Source organism: Anas acuta, chromosome 4, assembly GCF_963932015.1.
Source record: "Anas acuta chromosome 4, bAnaAcu1.1, whole genome shotgun sequence".
In the NCBI taxonomy this organism is placed as follows: Eukaryota; Metazoa; Chordata; class Aves; order Anseriformes; family Anatidae; genus Anas; species Anas acuta.
The window spans coordinates 6367925-6386530 of NC_088982.1; the positions used below are offsets into that span (position 1 = coordinate 6367925).

The 18606-nt window shown below is 46.0% G+C and overlaps 1 protein-coding gene across 2 annotated transcripts in view; it reads left to right on the forward strand.

The window, feature by feature from the left end:
- Positions 1-18606, forward strand: part of FGFRL1 (fibroblast growth factor receptor like 1) — a 168242-nt gene that overhangs the window by 886 nt on the left and 148750 nt on the right. The window contains exons 1-2 of one of the 2 annotated variants that reach the window (XM_068679638.1): positions 224-552; positions 690-799. In XM_068679638.1, the coding sequence (XP_068535739.1) occupies positions 542-552; positions 690-799 (121 nt within the window). In that variant the 5' untranslated portion in view covers positions 224-541. Of the gene's footprint in view, positions 1-223; positions 553-689; positions 800-18606 lie in introns of those variants that run through there. The other variant, XM_068679639.1, reaches the window with a different exon arrangement.

The following is an 18606-nucleotide window of genomic DNA, read 5'->3' on the forward strand; positions in this document are numbered from 1 at the left end:
AGAGAGTGAGAGTTTGATTAAGGGGGGGACACTGGGAGGGGGTAATTACCCTAAACCTGAGCTACCCCGCTTGCGCGTCTGGCCGCGAAGGCATCTTCAAGAATCCGGATAATTTAATGCGGTTTTGCTGTGGGACGCACCTCTGGCGGGCAGGGAAAGCAGCGGGGCTTGGCTTGGCTTTTTGGGGGGGAAGAGAAAAAGGAGGAGAGGGACGAGGAGAGCTGGTGGGAGAAGTTGTGGGGTGCACGGAGCAGGGCTGAGAGCTCCGAGGCGGCCGCACGAAGTTTGCTGGGTGCCGGTGGGTGAGGAAGGGTTCCTCCTCCCCTCCACCCGGGCTCCTCCGCAAACTGGCAACCTGGAATCGTGTTTTATGGCCACTCGCTAGCATTTTGTTTGCCTTCCGGACTGGCTCCATGCGGGATATCAGCGAGTTATGCCCTAACTGTGAGCTTAGAGCAGCGTGCTGGCCGCGGTGGGTTCTTGATTTATATCGGGCTGGAGCAGAGAGGAGGGCAAAGTTTTGCTCGCCGACCGCTGAGGAATGAATTACAAGTACGGCCGCTGTTTCATTCGCTGCTCCTGCCCTCGCGCCTCTGCAACAGGCTTTAAAAGTCTGCGAAGTCGCGGGCTGTTGGTTTGTTTCCCCCTCCCAACACGTAATTATTTCGCTTTCCTTCCCCTGCCTCCAGGTCTGAGAGGACGGTATCCCGCACGACCCGGAGGGGTCTGGCATTCACCATGGACTTGCAGCTCGCGCTCCTGTTTGCGGGGATAATTGCGTTTTCGGACTCGGCCAGAGGTAAGGGAACCGTGGGGACCCCCGTCGGTGTCGCTGCCACCGGGGCTCGTCCTCTGCCCACGTGCAGGTCTCCGTACCTGCGGGGTTCGGGGCTGTGGATGGAGCACGGGGTTTGTAGGAGGTCTCGCAAGCACAGGTGGACTCGCAGGGGCTTTTCTCGTGCACCTATAAGAAGTACACGGACGATTTTAAAGAAAAGCAACCGCATTCCTCCGTGGATCAGAAATACCTCTCCCCTCCTGTAATCCCGCCAGCCTCTGCCCTGTATATTCCCACTAGCAAACTAAACAAACACGTCCATTAACCTCCTCGGTGACAGACAAATGACAGTTCCCAACAGCGAGAGCATATTTTAAGGCTGGGGCTCCAGCAGTCGATCAGGTTTCAATAAACAGGTTACCCCACCAGCGGCACAGCAAAATGCATTGACCTGGGAGCGGTGTGGGCGAAAAAGACATTTCTTTGCAGGAAGGTGCTTTAACCCAAGCTCCAGGGTCGGGGCAGGGGGAGTGTTGGGTTTTCTTCTGCTTTCTCCTGCCCCGTCCCTTGGTGGGTGCTGTCCCTGGAAAGCCTGAATGAGAAACCACGCTCCCAGCCAGCCCGGCTCTGGTCACAAAGGAGAGGCTGCATTGTTCCAGCAGAATGGGTGTATGGCTTTAGGATGCAGATCGCTCCAGCTGCAATTCCCAAGAGTATCGGGGTTGCCTGGATCGTTGAAAGACCTTTAAATCACGCAGCGCCACGGGGCTGCGAATTAAAAGATTTAAACTTGCCCTTCGTTTGGGGCTGCAACTTGCCAAAAATAAAAGCAGGGAGTGAGAGGGGGAGCAGCGTTACTCTAAAAACCCAAGGCTTGGTTAGTGCGTTGCTTTTTTTTCCATCTTGGCATTGGCTCCCAAGCAAATATTTTATGGAGGCAGAAGCACTATAAAATGATTCGGCTGGAAGCTGAATGAAAAAGAAAACAGTATATAGGCATAAACTCCTGCGAGCCCGAATTCCAGGCCAGGTTTACAATGGAGACTCAGTTTAAGTTGTAGGCAACGGTGTGTGAATTAAGAGGACCTCATGGATGTAGGTTGTTGCAATAGACCTGAGAAGTTGGTGGAGTTCCGGAAAAAATCTGAAGTGGGCAGGAGAAGACAAAAAGATTTTTGTCTCTGCTCTGAGCGGAGTGTCGGCTGCTTTCCTGGCAGCCCCTGTTTAAATGTTGTTTGCACTTGTCTTGCTCGTATTCTTTTATTGCCTCTGGAAAATGCAATGTGATTGACTGTGGGCTGCTGTTCTGTGATGAAGCGCCAGAAAATTAACAGCGTTAATTGCAGAACATCATTGTTTTTCCTATATAAAGGGTTTTTTAAGGTAACTTTAACAGGATCACATTAGTGATTGGGTTAACTGAACTCTCTCTTTTCAGAGCTGTAAAAATCCATCCTGCAAGTGGATGGAGAGATGGTCCTGGTTATTTAAAATGAAATAGAGTTTAAAAGCCAGGGCCAAACCCTTGAAAACTGTCATTCACTCACTTGCCAATACCGAGAGGAAGAGAAAGAAAAAGGTGTAATTGTGATAAAAAGAAAGACACAACCCTAATGTTAAAGTCCTGCTGCGTGCCTCTTTAATATCGAGAGTATTTTTGGTAGCGGTGGACATAGATGAAAGATCAAACTCGTACGTGAGCAGAGGTGGGACACTCTCTGGCACACTGCAGCCTTATTTTGGGCTGCTGAGTGTCACTGATTATTAGGTGTTTACATTGGGATAAATTCAGATTCTCGTAAAAAAATAAAAATAAAAAAAAGTTCCTGGTTGTTAACATGCCTGTGGATTTTTTCCGGACGTATCATGCTGTGGGTTTGCTGCTGGAGATGTGTACACGCTACCTGTTTTGGGTTTTGTGGACGGTCTTCTGGTCACATCTCAGCCTGAGGTCATAAGGTTTTTCCCTGGAGGAAGAAGAGCTCTTTGTTTTGGCCAAAGAGCGTTTAATATCTCTATCCCGATTGCAAATTGTGTGTGTGTGGCCGAAGTGTGCCAACATCTCCTGAGCTGTGTCGTTGAGCTAAATAGGTGCTGGCTCGCAGTCGAGCCAGGAAGGTGTCTGAGAAGGCTCAGTGTGAAAGCATTGGCCCTTCTCTTTTACTTTTATTAGGCAAAATGTGCTTTTGCTGGAATTAGGACATTTGTTTGGAGACGGCTGGTGTCGGGGAAGGGCTGTACCGAAGTGCATTTGCACAAGGGGGCAGAGTTAAGTTGCCCACGCGCTCCAGCCTTGCTATTTCCTGACAGTTGAGTGCTCAGCTGCAATCTTTCATTAAATGTTACGTTGTAGTATTTTTATATCTTTATTTAGGGGATGCCTTGTAAGGCGAAGGGCCCCGCATTGGAGCCTGATTGGGCCAACGCCACCACTTTCCTCCAGGTTCGGAGCGGTGCCTACTGGCACTGTCCTTTCTTGTACACCTGTGACCCAGTGCATCCCATTGCTGGGGTACAAAGCAATGCAGGAAGGGGTATTTCTTAGGAAACCAAGATAAACTGTTAAGAAAGTGGCAAAATATTCGAAGTATCTACGCAGAGCAGAGAGCAGGGCTGATTTCAGAGGTGCAGGTGCAGAACTTGCTCTGCCTGCAAGGATGAAGGACGCGGTAGCTCTGGCAAAGTCTGAACCTACATTTTCAGGGGCTGAAATTTAAAGACTTTGGCTAGGGGCTCGTCTACACCTGCAAATACACTGGACTAACCCTTCCAGAATAGTTAATCTGGAATAAATTCCCCAGTGACCACTCTTAATCCAGGCTAAGGATCTCCTGGAGGGAGCCTGTACCAAATTAGCGTTCCTCGGGGGCTATTTTGGTAAACATCCAACCTCCCTCTTTCCCTTGTGGGTGAACACGAGAGCTTATACGGGCACAAAATCCACTCTTTGAGGCCAAAACCTGCGTGCTGTGGCTCTCTGAGGGGGAATATACCTTCTGGCTGGCAGCCGGGCGCCGGGCGGCAGCTTCGGGCTCTCCTGCCAGCCGCTGCGGGTAGCGTCAGCCCTCAACCTGGGACAATGATGCAGGTCCGGTGGCTCGTCCCTCGTGTCACTCCATTCCTCTTCTCTCTGGACAGCCCTATACGGGGCACAAAAGTCCTCAGCGTCCTGCCTTGGCCCCTCTCCGCGGGGACGAATGCCATCTTGGGTCACTAACCTTTCATGACTGCGTCCTGCAGCAATGTAGCTCCGACCAGTCCACACCTCCGGTCGGATACAGGTAATACAATCTGATATTTTCCTGCTTGTGTTATCTCGGTGACACGCAACGCAGTATTTGTTCCAAATCTGTCAAGTTGCCATCGTATTCGCTTCGGTTACCATACACGGTAATGCTGGGACGTGCCGGGCTTGGGCCTGTGGCTTAAGCAAGACTTCGTGTGGTATGTTTGGGAGTTTTTGGTAAGAGCAGCGACAACCCTCCCGGTAGAGAGTAAACTGATATTCTGCTGAAAACTAATTAGATTGGAGGTTGATTTCATTTTCGGTGCATTGCGTAGGGAGAGGAAGAGCAGGACCTTAATTACTTTCTGCTCTCGCACTTTTCTACGCGCCGCTTGGTTTGCAAGCCTGGTTGGTGCCAGCTTTGTGGGGAATTTCTTGTATGAGCTGCCTCAAAATTCAACAATTTGGGACAGAAATAGTGCTGCGGGACATTTTTGCTTGCCAAAGTATTGGAGAAAAGGGAATAGGGTGCTAGAAAGTTTGTGGTAGTTGCGCTTTTATTTATTATTATTATTTCTTGGGAGATGAGCTCTCAATTCCTCTTCATATTTTCCCTTCTGTAACTTTGTGGTTTATAAAAGTGACCGGTAGTTAATGTGGGTAAGGTAACGATAATATAAAAGAGATGACTGTTGGCTTCTGTTTAAAAGCTCCTTTATTCCTGTTCAGTGGGTGCTATCAGGTATAACGATTAAGTAATTTCTCGCTTGTGAAAGAGAAGCACATTCACATCTATAGTCTGATTCAAATTTTATGTAAGTCACTGCGGATCTCCTGGTTAAATTTGGTGCCTTTTCTTTTTTTTGGATTGTGCTGTTAGGTAACTCGCTCACAAATAAGCTGTCATCATGACTTTTACCCAGCGTCCACATGATGATATATGACAATCCTGGTTAGTTGCTTGTTTGTTTCTTTTTAAGCCCCGGTTCCTCCCTTCTTCTGAGACTGTTGGTCTCTTTAAATTGCATCTGAGTTTAAACATAAAATGCAGCGTGCGTCATACTGGAAACTTCGGGTTGATTTTATTTATTTATTTTTATTAGGAATATTACGGAACTCGGCAAATTGCTAAATGCATTTAGATTTTCTTTGAAGTTTTTATAACGCTGTCAAAGTACATACGCTTCTTTGACCTTCGTTAAAAGACGCAAACAGCAAATTAAAACACGCCTTTTCTGTGATGAACTCGTACGCAACACAGGCTGAGCTCCCAACGCCGACTTTTATCCACGGCAGAAACTTTCAGATGCCATGAGGCGATGATGGGGAAATGGTTCTTTCAGGAAAAAATGTCATTCAAAAAATAAATAAAAATAGAAGTGAGACTTGCTAGCAAGTAGAAACCCATTTTTTGGTAGATGGAGCCAACCTTTCCCGACGCACTGTCTGGTAATCGCTTTCCGAGCGGCCGTCTCGCAGTGCCATGGTCCGGGAGCGATGCCGATACATGTGGGTGCAGAATGGGGTGAATGCAATAGAGATGGTCACTGCCTGGCTGTGCGTTTTGGATTAGTTACTGGAAGAGATTTAAAAAGAAACAAAATTCCACTGAAGTGTGAAAATAATAATGCAGAAGTCTTCTTTTGCCTAGCTTGAAATTAAAAAACAGAACAACAAAACCCTGTAGCCATAGATTTATTTATTCAGTGGGAGTAGAATCAGTGCAGCTTTCTGTTTTTGTTTTTTTTTTTTTTTCTCCCCTGAAACTCCTTCTTGTGTCTGCAGTGACTTGTAAAATCACGCTGTTCAAAGGGTCCGTGCAACTGTATCCCGCATTATAGGAGTCAGTGGAAATGCTCCTTTCTCCCTTTTCTTTCATTAACCTGCTCATTTTGTCTTGTTTCAAAGAGTTTGTCTTTCATCTGCCCTCTTCCTGTGTTTTCTGGTGGGCTGCTCAAGCTGAAATGCATTTGTTCTTGTTTTGGACATTTAATTTGGATTTCTATTCCTTTTCTTGTTCTCCGCAATCAGCCATCCTGTGGACCTTTCTGTATAAAAACGTGCCTCGGTATGTATTTAGCTGTGTCAACCTGTCCTAATACTTTGCACCAGGGTTTTTTATGAACACTCTTATTCATATTGGGGATTTTTTAAGAGTAGAGCCAGGGTGAATGCAGAAGTTGCAAGACCCACTGCCTGCTGCAAGACTATTGAGCCTGGTGCTTGTTCGCAGCAGCTGCGGTACTAAAATAAAATAAATAAGCTTGCAAAAGTCAGCTCGAGCAGTCTGATCCCATCGTCCCAACGTTGTATGAGATAAGCAGATGCAGCCCATGCCAGGTTCAACAGGTTAGGACCTGACTCGAAGCCTGTGAGCATTAGTGCCGTGACTCCTCCTTAGTCCCATGGGCTTTGGATCCATCTCTTAAGGATGACTTGCACAGATGATTTGTGATGTCAACCACTGGACTGATCCCTGAAGTATGCCAGAAGAGGAGCCGTGGGCCAAGTATGATATTTTGGATCCTGCCATTTGCCTGCTCAACGGTACAGCCCGGGCTGGATTTTTTTATTCCAGAAACACGTTGATTTTGCCTGCTGCAGGCTCTGGCTGGCAACTGGAGCGGCTGGGGCTGAATGCAACTTGGAAATTCATTGCTGTACCTTCAGGTCAGCCCAGGGGGGGTTATCCCCAAAGGACGGTTGCCATTCTGCAGGCAGGGCTGCTGGGTGTGGACTGGCCCAAGTGTTATTTAACAAGTTAATATATGCCGTCTGCCGCTGAATCCATTCACATCTCTCTTTTTTTTTTTTAAACTTTTTTTCTTCCTTCTGAGTCAAATAAACATGGGCTGCTTGGAGCTTGGTTGGTTGCCCTGATTACACAGTCTCCCCATTGTATCGCAGGAGAAACGCGGTATCCAGCAGTGCCGCGAATAACCTAACGTTTTTATTTCGTCCCAACCACTCCAATTTTCAGGAAGAATTTCAGCCAATAACTCCAGGCTACTTCTTCCATTAAGTGTTCAAACTTAATTTTGAACTTCGCTAAGGGAAGAAAAATGTAAATTGAGAACAGAGGCTTCCCAGAGAAGGTTAATGTTTCTCAGGACTGCTACACCTCTATTCTCAGCCTCTCCCCAGTGACAATGGTGGCTTCTAGGTTTGGCAGGACCCAAAATCACTTCTCCTCATGTCTGGTGAATTTATTTCATGAAAGGTTTGCACAATCTTGGCCATCCTGTCAAGTGACTGAGAAGTGAGTAATGCAAGAAGTGGCATAACCTACATGCCACTTGGGTTGTATAGACTCTGGTGGGTATTTTAGGAGCTGTCAGTATTTGTGTGTGTTAAATAAAAGCAAAAGAAGAGCAGATAAATGCAGAAATGCAGATTTTTAAGGAATTGCCTGTTGTGCAAATTAGTTCATGTTCTCTGTGCTGGGTTTGCTCGCATATACCTGAGGAACTGATGATTGTAGGAGTTTGGTATTGGCTTTGTGCTGACTCCCTGTGGCAGCTGTGGATGTCATAGTTCTGTCTCCGGGACACCAGGTTCTGGACAAAAAACCTGGAGGTCATGGGGGGAAATCTAAGCATTAGCCAGCTTCTTGGAGAAAATTTACCCTGGATTAGGATGCTGCTGCTCGAGTCCCAGTGAAGCCAAGCCTTGGAAGAGGGTCTCCAGTAGGCTGCATGCTTGCTCTGCGCAGGATGGTGCGATGGAGCTCTTTCAAATCTGCCCTATTTTCCTCTTAATCCGTGGCCTCCCAAATACCTCCCTGACATTACGGTGTGATGCTTAATTGATTTTTGACTGCCACGTGACTTGGAGCAGCAGCATCCTGTTGTAAGGGGAGGTCTTTCATTATAGTTGCCAATATTTTACTGTTGCCTTTTATGGATTTAAATCTCCCTTTTTAAAGACAGAATTGGATGAGGTGAGGCCAAATGAACTCCAAAGGAGGGAGAAGGGACTCAGCCCCACCAGCCTGCCAGAGCTAAACAAGCCAAACTCCTGGCGTTGGGCTGCTACAGACCCTGGGGCACTGTGAACTGTTTTCTTTTTCTCCTTTTTCTTCTCAACCAGTAGATCTGTGTGAGTTTGAGTAACTGAGGGAGCTATTTTTGTTCTCAGCTAACCCAATCTGTTAACACTGGTTAAGCAGTGACAAGCATCAGACAAGTTACAGGTGTATGAACTGCATGTCAAGGATGGAAAGGTTAATGAGTAACAGGACAGACCTCTGGACGTTGTGGGATATCTCTCCGGGGATACTGCAGACTTTGTGGAAGAAAGAATGCTTGTCTGGCATTGACTGGTTGAGGTAAAATTGGTATATAAAAGTCCTTCAAAGTTTGGATACCTTTGTGAGAGGGGATGCTCTGAGCCATCCTCTTCTCCTGGTTGAACCAAAATATTCCACATTCTCTAGATTAACACAACATCCTGGTGGCAGTCACAGTGCTTGTTTAGCTGAAGAAGTGATATTTGGAGGTACTTAATGTATTTTAGGGCAGTTTAAAGTGGGAAGCTGAAAGGACAGTTGCCAGCTCCACCAGCGTATGGAGATCAGTCTCTCTGCTCATATTTTGGCATTTGAGGTCAGATATCGTTCTGATTTGTAAAGGCGACAGTCCCTTTAGGTTCAGTGAGTTGTGGCTGAGTTGCTGTGAGTAAGATTAAAATTTATAATCCTACCAGAGAACAGGCACTGGGGCCTTGTCAGACCAGGTTGTGTGTCAGATCTGGGTGGTGGGGCACTAAGCCAAGGCGAGGTTCATCGTGATCTGCAGGAGTTAATATAAAACTAGATTAAGGGATCAGAGCTGATGGGTATCATTCCTCCTCCTGCTGTTCGCAACCAATCAGAAATGCAGTGTTGGTGGGGTTAATTTCGTTCAGGCCTCATGAAAGTGGAGCTTTCAACTTAATCACGGCCCCTGACAGGTGTTTACTTTTCCTTGACAGGTCTGATTGACAAGGAGTTGTAAACCTATTATGGGGGCATTTGCATATGCAGGGGAACAAGCTTTGGACAGTTGATTTCTAATTGCCGGATTTGTTATCTGGAAACGTTTGCCACTGTTCTCAGCACCCATCTATTGTTTCTGTGATACAAAAGAGACACAAAGAAGTGGTAGAAGTTAGAGGCAAGTGCTCAGGGGCTGCAGAAACCATGAGGTAGGCATGGGGCAGTGGTCTGGACCAGAGCATGGCCTGCTTGTTTTGTTCTGATTCCTTGCCTGCTCAAGTTGGGGTAGACCAGGGGATTTGGAGGATTTCAGGCAGCAGCTTGTGGTGTGAGTACTCTGCTGATCAGTATTCCTATTGGCATGAGGATTGCAGGTCCATAGAGGTGGGAATCTGTCTGCTTTTTCCATGTTTTACCACTAAACCCAATGAAGAACACAGCAAGGCACTCTTCAAAAAAAAAAAAACAAAACTGTATGTTTTTATACTTATTACAATTTATTGATTGTTTCCGGGGGAGATTGAGACCCAGTGCTCAGCATAGGCGTTGTTCCTCTTCTAGATATTGTTGGGAGAAAAAACTTGTCTCTCTGCAGACTACAGACTAGCTAAGTGGAGTTTCAGGCTTATTTTTCTTTTATCCTAGAAAATCCAATAAATCCAGTAAATTCTTTCAGTGTGGTCTTCCAAGAGTTTTTCAACTTCGTCTGACTCACAGATTATTTGAGTGCCATTATAGACTTGGGGTCAAGCAAGTTAATTCCCAGAACAGTATGCTGCCCTGTTTTCAAACTGTGTTAATCAGGGTTTTGAGTCAAAGCATGGTCGTTTGCTTAGCGAAATTATTTTCCTGTTAGAAAATTACAAATAAGCTCTGACGATTCCTATTGGCCTCAGCCACCGGAGCACACACATCACATGCGGAGCAAAGCCCCCGGGGACGTGCTCGCCGTGGATCAGGGCACCTCTGGGGGCCCAATTCCCTGCTGCCAAGATTGAACTCAGAAAACATGCTGACCCTGAAACCTTATCAAAAAAGAAAGAAAGTGTTACAGTCGCTTTTACACCTCCACCGGGACCGAGGGAGGGCTGCGTGGAGCACATCCGAGCTGCGAATTCAGTGTCCTTTCCCAAAGGAGACATTTGGTGGAGTTATTGGGTTACCTCTCCCCCTCACCTTTTTGTAATCGACTCCTGTTTACTTTTTCCTCCTCCTTTCCCTGAGTTTATTAGCCCTGTTTGGGCAGAGGAAATGAATTAACATAATTTACTGGTTTTAGAACAAGACACATTCCCCGCGTGTACGTACACACACACACGCGGTCGCCCTCCCAGCGCCGCGCAGAGCAGCGTGTTTACAGAGTCTGGGTCCATTTAGGGAGAACAATGCCCTGATTATGGAGGGCAGCCTTTTATTCCCAGGAACCAGAAGGAACCCTTCGCCTAAAGTAGCTACTGCCCCTCGAAGGCACAGGCAGAGCGAGCTGCTGGAAAGGGGGAATAAATAAATCTGTTGTAGACACAAACCGGCAGCATTGTTCTCGGCGGAAGTTGATTTAGGGGTGGGGGTGAAAAATGGTCTCGGGACAAACCAAGTGCCAAGTTTATGATCTACCAGCGTGCAGAGGTGTTGTGGTTTCCAATCTAATTTCCAAGTAATGGCCGTGAGGTTTGTTTAGTCTGGGAAAGAGAAGGCTGAAGGGAGACCTCGCCGCTCTCAATAACTACCTGGAAGGAGGCTGCAGCGGGGAGGGTGTCAGGCTCTTTTCTTGGGTCACAAGTGATAGGATGTAAGGAAATGGTCTCAGGTTACACCAGTGGAGTTTTATATTGGATATTAGGAAAAATTTCTGTACAGAGAGTGTGGTCAAGTGTTGAAATGGGCTGCCCAGGGAAGTGGGGGAGTCCCCATCCCTGGAGGTGTTTAAGAGATGTGCAGACGTGGCACCAAGGGACGTGATTTACTGGTGAGAATTGGTAAATTCAGTTGATGGTTGGACTTGATCTTCAAGGTCTTTTCCAACCCAGATGATTCTGTGATTTCAAGGGGAATTATTCAAGGGGTGCTTCCTGAGCTGGCATGGTGCTGGGGAGTTTGGATATAAAGATGGTAAATGAGCCTCCGATTGATCGTGGATGGGTTGAGTTGGGTTGGGAGGTGCTGTTTTGTACAACTGATCACTTCTAATTGCAATCATGCACCTGTGCTGGGTAGATAATGCTGGAACTATGTCATGTGGAGCATTTGCTTCATGTGATTTTGGGAAAGGTCAAGCATTTGATTGCTGTCCTGCTGAGTTGGGTCATGAGTGGCACAAATAGGAAGCCCTTCCTCTGCCCAGTCACAGCTGCTTGGATTCTGGCAGTAAATGCTTCTCAGGTGTGAAATCATGGCAGCTGAAGATGATTAAAGTTGGCTCCACTACCATCCTGTCCTTGGACTGCTCTGTTCCCGGCCTTGGACCTCCGTTGTGCCAGCGTGAGAGCTCTTCTGGCCTTGCTGTCAGGTGTTTTGGGCAGCCTGTCCTGGCAGGAGCCAAGGCAGGGAAGAGTGTAGTGAATTAAATTGCCTCAGTGGATCACACTGGAAAAAGTGCATTTTATATCTCTGAAATAGCTCATCTCTGAAGTGGTTTGGGTCATTCTGGGTGGGCAGTAATAATCCCCCATTGACTTCTGCTCTTGGTTCAGCTCAGCTGGGGGGTAGCTCATCTCTGGGCCTTTTGCACTGGGAAATTCCAGCTTTTGGGCTCTACATCAGGACATCTAGAGTGCTCTCTCAGGGAATGGGATTTCTTCCTTCCTCTGTCCTCTACAGACTTTTGGCTTCAGATGTAGAAGGGCCATCTGGGGAGCTGGGAAATAGCAAATTCATGCTGCCGGTGTTTCCTGGCCCTCCTGCGGGATTGCCCGCCGTTGGGAGGCTTTGCCACAGGACCACGGCCTGCAGCAAAGATGGGAAGCAAGCAGGGCTGCTGCTGACCGAATTCCCCTTGATCCAAGTGTGGCATGGGTCTATGAGAAGCCACAATCCCCCCTGCAACCTTGGCTTTATCCCTTTGCAGACCTCTGCCTACTGACACAGCCTCAAGCGGCTGCGGAAAATAAGGTGGAGAAAACAACTTGCGCAAAATAATCCCTGCAGGCAAAAACATTTTTTCAAGGGAACCGAGCCAGTAGGCTAAAAAGGTAAAGCTGCAGGGCTGTGTTAACAATGCTTTTAGGGTTTTTTCAGAAGGAGGGGCATTTACATTGGCCTGTGAGGCTCAGCAGGTGAATTCTGGCCATGGATAATTGACACACATCTAATACAATGAGCTTGACCCTGCACCCCAGAGGAGCTGTGGCTTTTACTTGCCAATTACTCTTTTTATTTATTTATTCATTCATTTATTTATTTTTCAGTATAAAGAGAGGGAAGGACCTAATGCATGGCACAGTGCCCACGTGAAGGCTGCTGGAGATGCTCTGGGTTGGAAGACGAAATTTGGGTCTGTTCAGGAAGATCAGAAGTCAGTACTAAATTATAATTATCCCAAGACAGCACTGATTTTTTTTTTATTTTTATTTTTAAATTAATATCCTTTAAAATCTGCCAGATCTTCTTGGACAGTGCAGGAGGCAGGAGTGCTGGTTCTGTGCTAGCCCATGGAGCACAGTGGTAGCTCATGGACTGACAGGACGAGGGCAATAGAAACTTTTCCGGAGTTAGTCCATGTGTGTGTCACTGTCGTGGCTTTCTGCTGTGAGTGTGAGGTTGTGCAGTGATCTCTGGAAAAATGTGAATCTTGGCTGCAGTCCCTGATTCAAAATATCTGGGAAACACTGAGCCAGGAGGTTGGAAATACATCTTTGGGGTTTCGTTCTCCAGAAGGAAAACAGCGTAGAGCTTCCTGTGAGACAGTCGTTAAATGAAAAAATGTGCAATGCAGAACTGAAAGGGAACAGGTTGGTTGTGAGACACTAATTGAAGTAACAGCAGAGAGGAGCAAGCCTGAATGAATTTTAATAGCCTCTTGATGGGGATCTTTTTGTTTGTGTACTTACAGGTGCTTTCCCTTATACCTCTGCAAGACTAATGCATGCACTATGTTAAATGGAAAAAAAAAAAAAAAAGGAAACCACCACCAACAATAAAGCCAATAACGTATATAAGGAAGATGCAAAACACACCAAAGCAATTAAAAGGGCTTTCTGCTATAAGTATCCCAGCCTTAAAACGAAAGCAGAGCCTTCTTTCTGTGGCATGTATCGGAGGGTATTTTGCTACAGGACAGAGATATTATGGCAGGAGGAGTAGTGCAATATCTAAAATGTTTTATATTGCTCTTGGAATGCGTGCCAGCAAACAAATGAAGGCTTTGGTTTATGCAACAGATGCAGCATAAAACAAACTTGTTTTCATAGGTGGTGCAATTTTTTTAGTATTGGGGGGTTAGTGCCTGGAAGACTGAATTGTACACCAAAGCCCTGGTGTTGTGTTAAGGGCTGTCAAACCCACAACAACCATCACATGGCCACAATCTTAACCACTGGTTATTATAAGTTTTCTGTGTAGAGGCTTTATGCTTGATTCTGATCCTCCAAAATCCAGACCCACTAGTCAGCTGATAAAATAGTCGGTTTTATTTTACCCTTGTAAACCTGAGAAAGTTGAGATCCTGTATTTGTCTACAGTGCTCCGCGCAAAGCAGACGCTGCCCAGATAAGGATTTCTCACTGCTCCTACAATACAGACCACACAACGTCTACTTGGTGTCCAAAACCAGGGCATGTTCCCAGGGTGAAACAGGTGCAAAGGTGTAGCTTGTGCATGCACTGAAGAGCGTGCACTGCACGCCCAGCATGGTTTGGCTCCAGGAATCACAGTTCCAGTCTTCCCCTCCCTGCCGGGTAAAAACTTCATTGACTTTTAATAAAGTTGGACATCTTACTGTGTTTATTTTTGATGGAAACTGTAGTGAGAGTCCTCGAAAGGACGGGAAAAAAAAAAAAAAGATTAATTCCAAGATTATTCAAGTATAGCAGCAAGGTGTTTTGAGGTGCGTTAACAAAGTCTACTTGCTCCCAAGCGTTGCTCCGTGTCCTGCTGGAGCCCACCAGGGGTTTCTGTTCCCTCCCAGAGCAATGTGAAGAAATGCCAGCCTAAAATCAGGGGGAGGGGGAAAGAGCTGAGAGACAAGTTTTCACACACACAAAAAGAGAGGTTCTTCCAAAAGATTTCATTTTGCTTGGAAAGACTGTGGTGGTTGTTGAAAGGGCATTTTGGTGGAAAAGGGCCAAGCAGCCCTAGGCATAACCAACACCCTCAATTGAGAAAGATTTTCAAACAGCAGTGCTGTTAAGAAGTAATTAAAGTCAAATAAAACAAGGAAAATAATGTATGACACATCTATTTGAATTCATCCTGGTTTGAATCCACTGCAACTCATGTAGCATGATACTGGAGACACGCAAGGGGAAGTACAAAAACAAGTCTTTCAATGCACTTTTGTAACCACAGAAGTTAACTACAGAAGTTTTTGATCTCAGACACCATTTAAACCGAGTGTTTAAGCACATACTTACTTGTAAGCGCCTGAAAATCCATTGTATTCAGAGAAACGCTTGCAGAGGACACTTCACACAGTGTGATGCTTATTTGAAATACGGAGGACCTAAGCATAGGTTGAAGTGGTAACAATTATTTTGGGATGACTGACACTGTTTATTTCTTTTCTATTATAATATTTTTTCTAGAATCATGGAAATTGGGCAAGAAGCTCAACTTTCATGTTCAGGAGAAAAAAAAAAGGTAAAACTAACCTGCAAGGTTTTAGTTCTACTAGGTTCTGGAGGATGGATAGAAAATATGAGTTGTGTGTACGTACAGGATTCTATGCCAGGAGGGAAATAAGAAAAAGCAAATTTTGCATGACTTCTCTAAACCAATCCTGTTATTTTGGAGCCTGCTTTATGATTTTTGGGTGCCAGGGGCAGGCCATACCCCCAAGCTGCTGTTGATGAGGGCATCAGCACGGCCACGTGGGCACCCTCCACAGTTGCAGTTCCCGTTACTACATCTCTCTACCTTCCCCACAGGGCTATCTTGGAAAAGAGCGGATGGAAAAAAAAGAAACAAGCAAAAAAAAATCCAACCAACCAACCAACCAAAAGACCATTTTGGGGGCCCAGATGTGTCACTTCAGTTTTTGCTAGCTGTTGAGGAAGATTTGTGAGAGCTCTCCAGGGGGGAAAAGTTCAGGTCAGAGGTAGAAAGCTGCTCACCCTGTACCGGAGGCGTTTATAATGGCAGGGCAGCTCCCTGGGGAGCGTCCGTCTGTCTGTCCTTCCCTCCAGGGTTGACAACAGGCAGACAACCTCCCCCCAGCTGTTCCCTCTGTCACATTACAAATGAGAGGCTGAAAAGCAGCCCTTGGCCTTGAAACAGCTCGTGTCTTCCTAGTTCGTTCTGCCCGTCAATTAACGTCACACAAAGGTGTTTTATAACTATTTTATAACTTTTTAAAGAGCAGGACCCTCACACCCCTCTGAGGGAAAGCCCAGCTCCTATGTGGGGTGGCTGCCAAAATCCATATGTGGTTAGTTACATGTGTAAGCAAGCAGGACCTCTGCTTGGGGTGGCTCAGCGGGCAGAGAAAAAACACAATCCTTTAGTTTATCCTATAATGAGTATCTTACAAGCGAAGGTTGGGGAAAATCCTATTCCTTCCCCAGCAGGACAGTGATAGCTAACACCATTGTGGAGTTTGTCATCTGTTTTTCTCCAGTTCTGATGCCCTTGGTAGATCTTTGAAACCCGGTGCTGAGAGGTGAGGGGGTTTGCACGGGCTCCATCTCTCCCGACCCCGGCGAAATGCGAGCAAGCAGCATCTTGAGTCATTGTTTGCCCTTGTAGCTCTTGGCCTGCGCAGTGGGTGTGAAGCGTGAGGAGTGAATTATGAAAAAATAACTACAAATTATGCAACGTGTTTCCTGACGGAGAATGGCGAGACGATGAGGGAGGCTTTCAGGCCGTCCCTTACCCGCTCCCCCTCTCCTCTTCAGCCGACTTCCAGCAATTCGGTTGCGTGTTTTCTTAGGAACCGGCTTCCACCCAAAGGCTACTGAATTTTTCTTAAATGCCGGTTTCTGTCAGAGCTGATAAGGCAGCAGCCAGCCTGCAAGATAACGCAAGCCATTGAGGCTTCTTGGGTTTGACTTTATTTGGATTTCTTAGCAAGTATTCGACGCACGCTGAGAACTGTCTGGAGACTTTGGGTTTGGTGGGTTCCCCCTTCCTTTCTCTTTGTGTTTAGTCCCAAAGTGCTTTTAGGGTGTTTTTGGAGTTTAAAAAAAAAAAGAAGGAAACAAGAAGGAAAGGAAAAAAAGGAGTGCTAATGGAGCTGGTGAATTAGCAGTGTTTACTGAAGGGAGCAGGGCAGGTGGGTGCTGAGGAAGGCCTTGGCCTTTGCTCTTGTGATCATCCCAGCTGGAAATATTCCCCTCAGCCAGCGTTTAAAGGGGTTGAGAAGCAGCACAGAGTCACCCTTTGCCCAGTCTCTGGCAAAGATGTGTCACGGTGTAGGAACTGTAGCTTGTGATTGATTGGCTTTTTAGTTTTCCCCCTGCTCCGGCTCCCCTTTTCCCAAAGCATTGTCCCTGCTTGGGCTGCTGGCTTTTGTTAACCTGCAAGAGAATGTTTATATTTGGCTTATGTTAAGCAGAAAGGAAACTCTTCCAGCCAAAATTGATTTACCTGTTGATGGTAATGACCTGGTTTTGGCCTGAGCAATCCTTTAGTGACATAGGGTGTCCCCTCATCCTCATCTCTGTGCTGTGATCCCGCAGCGTCCCCAGCTTGCCCGCTGCCTGATGCAACTTTGCGGATGGTTTCATCATGTGGCACATGAGGACAGAGATCTGGCTGGAAATCCCACCAAAAAAAAAAAAAAAGAAGAAAAAAATCCCTGAATAATTAATGGCACGGCCTGTTGGGAGCTCTCGGGTGGTTTGCACAAAACATGCTGTTATTGGCTGATATTTAATATACGTTGTTTTTCTCAGTGGTGTTTCACCGCGGTTGGAGTTACGATGCCAAACAAGTCCCGTTTTCAAGTTTCAGTGCAATTTGCGGGCATGCCTTCGTTAAGCATCACAGCAGTGCTTGGAGGGCCAGGCTTTATGCCTATAGTATCGTGCAGGCAACCTCATGCAAAGGGTCAGAGCAGTGTGGGAACACAGTGTTTTTGTTCTGCGCTTCTGCCCAGCAAATCTCTCCAGCTCTTTAATGTAACCTGTCGCATATGAAATTAATTTCAAACATGCGTTTGCTCACAAAGTAGTGTTCTTCACACCAGAAATGCATAACAGTAGAAGAAACCACCGCCAGATGTCTATATTTATAGAAAACTGGCACATTCTGTCTGGCGATGACAGAATATTTCAGTGTATTTATGAAGTGCTCATGTTTTTAGAAATATAGAAATGCAGTCAATATCAGTAGAGCTATTCATCAGACATCTTGCTTTTTTATTTTTATTTTTTATTTTAACGAGCAGAACATGTTTCTTTAGTTGATGTAGTACAAAAAAAAATAAAGGTTTGCTCTACCCCTCTGTCGCCACTGTGTTTTTTTTTCCAGCTTCACAAAACTCTTCATTTTGGGGAGGCATCTCTGGTTTTAAACAATTATTACCAGAATCTCATGCAAAATTTAATGTGTTCTACATCGGGAAATTTTTAAGTGAGAAATCACTGTTCGTAGAGCTGAAGGAATAATTTCTACACCAGGAATGGATCCTGCTGCACTTTTCACTTTTCAGAGTAAATATTATTTTTTCTATGCCCCTTGTTTGGGCTGTTACCATGCCAAGGAGCTCACTTTTGGATCTGAGCGGACATGGGGTGTTAAATTTGGATCAGGCCTGTTGGAGGGTGCTGGAGCCCTGGTGAGGCTGCTGGCTGAAGTGTGGAGCCCAGCAGAAATCTTCTCCAGACAGTTCAGTTCTGTTGCAAACTTTCTGCCTTCACATCTAAATTGAGCCTCTCGGTGCCTCAGTTCAGCCGTAAGTCAAGGTTTCTGCTTACATACCTGCTGCAGATACTGGAGATTTTTCAGGATTAAAATTTGCAGAGTTTTCCAGAGTTCTTGGTCAGAAAGCACTGTTGGATGCGCACCTGGCAGGACGTAAATTTAAGGGATTTAGATAGGTGCCCTTAAGTATTAGCGTAATGAATGAGGAGCTGTACAGAAATATAAGCAAAGGGGCTCCTCGTGGGATTTGCGATTGGAACACAATTGCTAATCTGTGCAATCTACAAATCAAGTTAATTGGGTTTGCTCAGGCTGTTGCTCACACGATTGCTAAGCACGGTAGCTTGAAGGCAATGGGGGTTTGGCCTCCCAATCTCTGCTGCGTATTTGTTTTTACAGAAAATGCCTTTGATATATGTAAGTTATATTTCCGTGCATTACAAATGATAGATTCCTCCCCCATATCCTGTGACAGCCTTCCCTGGAGACAGACAGTCTGTGTTGTTTTAGCAAGATGAAGAAAGATTAACGGGAAAGGTTTTGCTAGTGTTTTCAAAGACTCGGAGCAAAAGGGAAAGGTTTGGGCTGAGGATTTAGTCAGCAGGAAAAAGT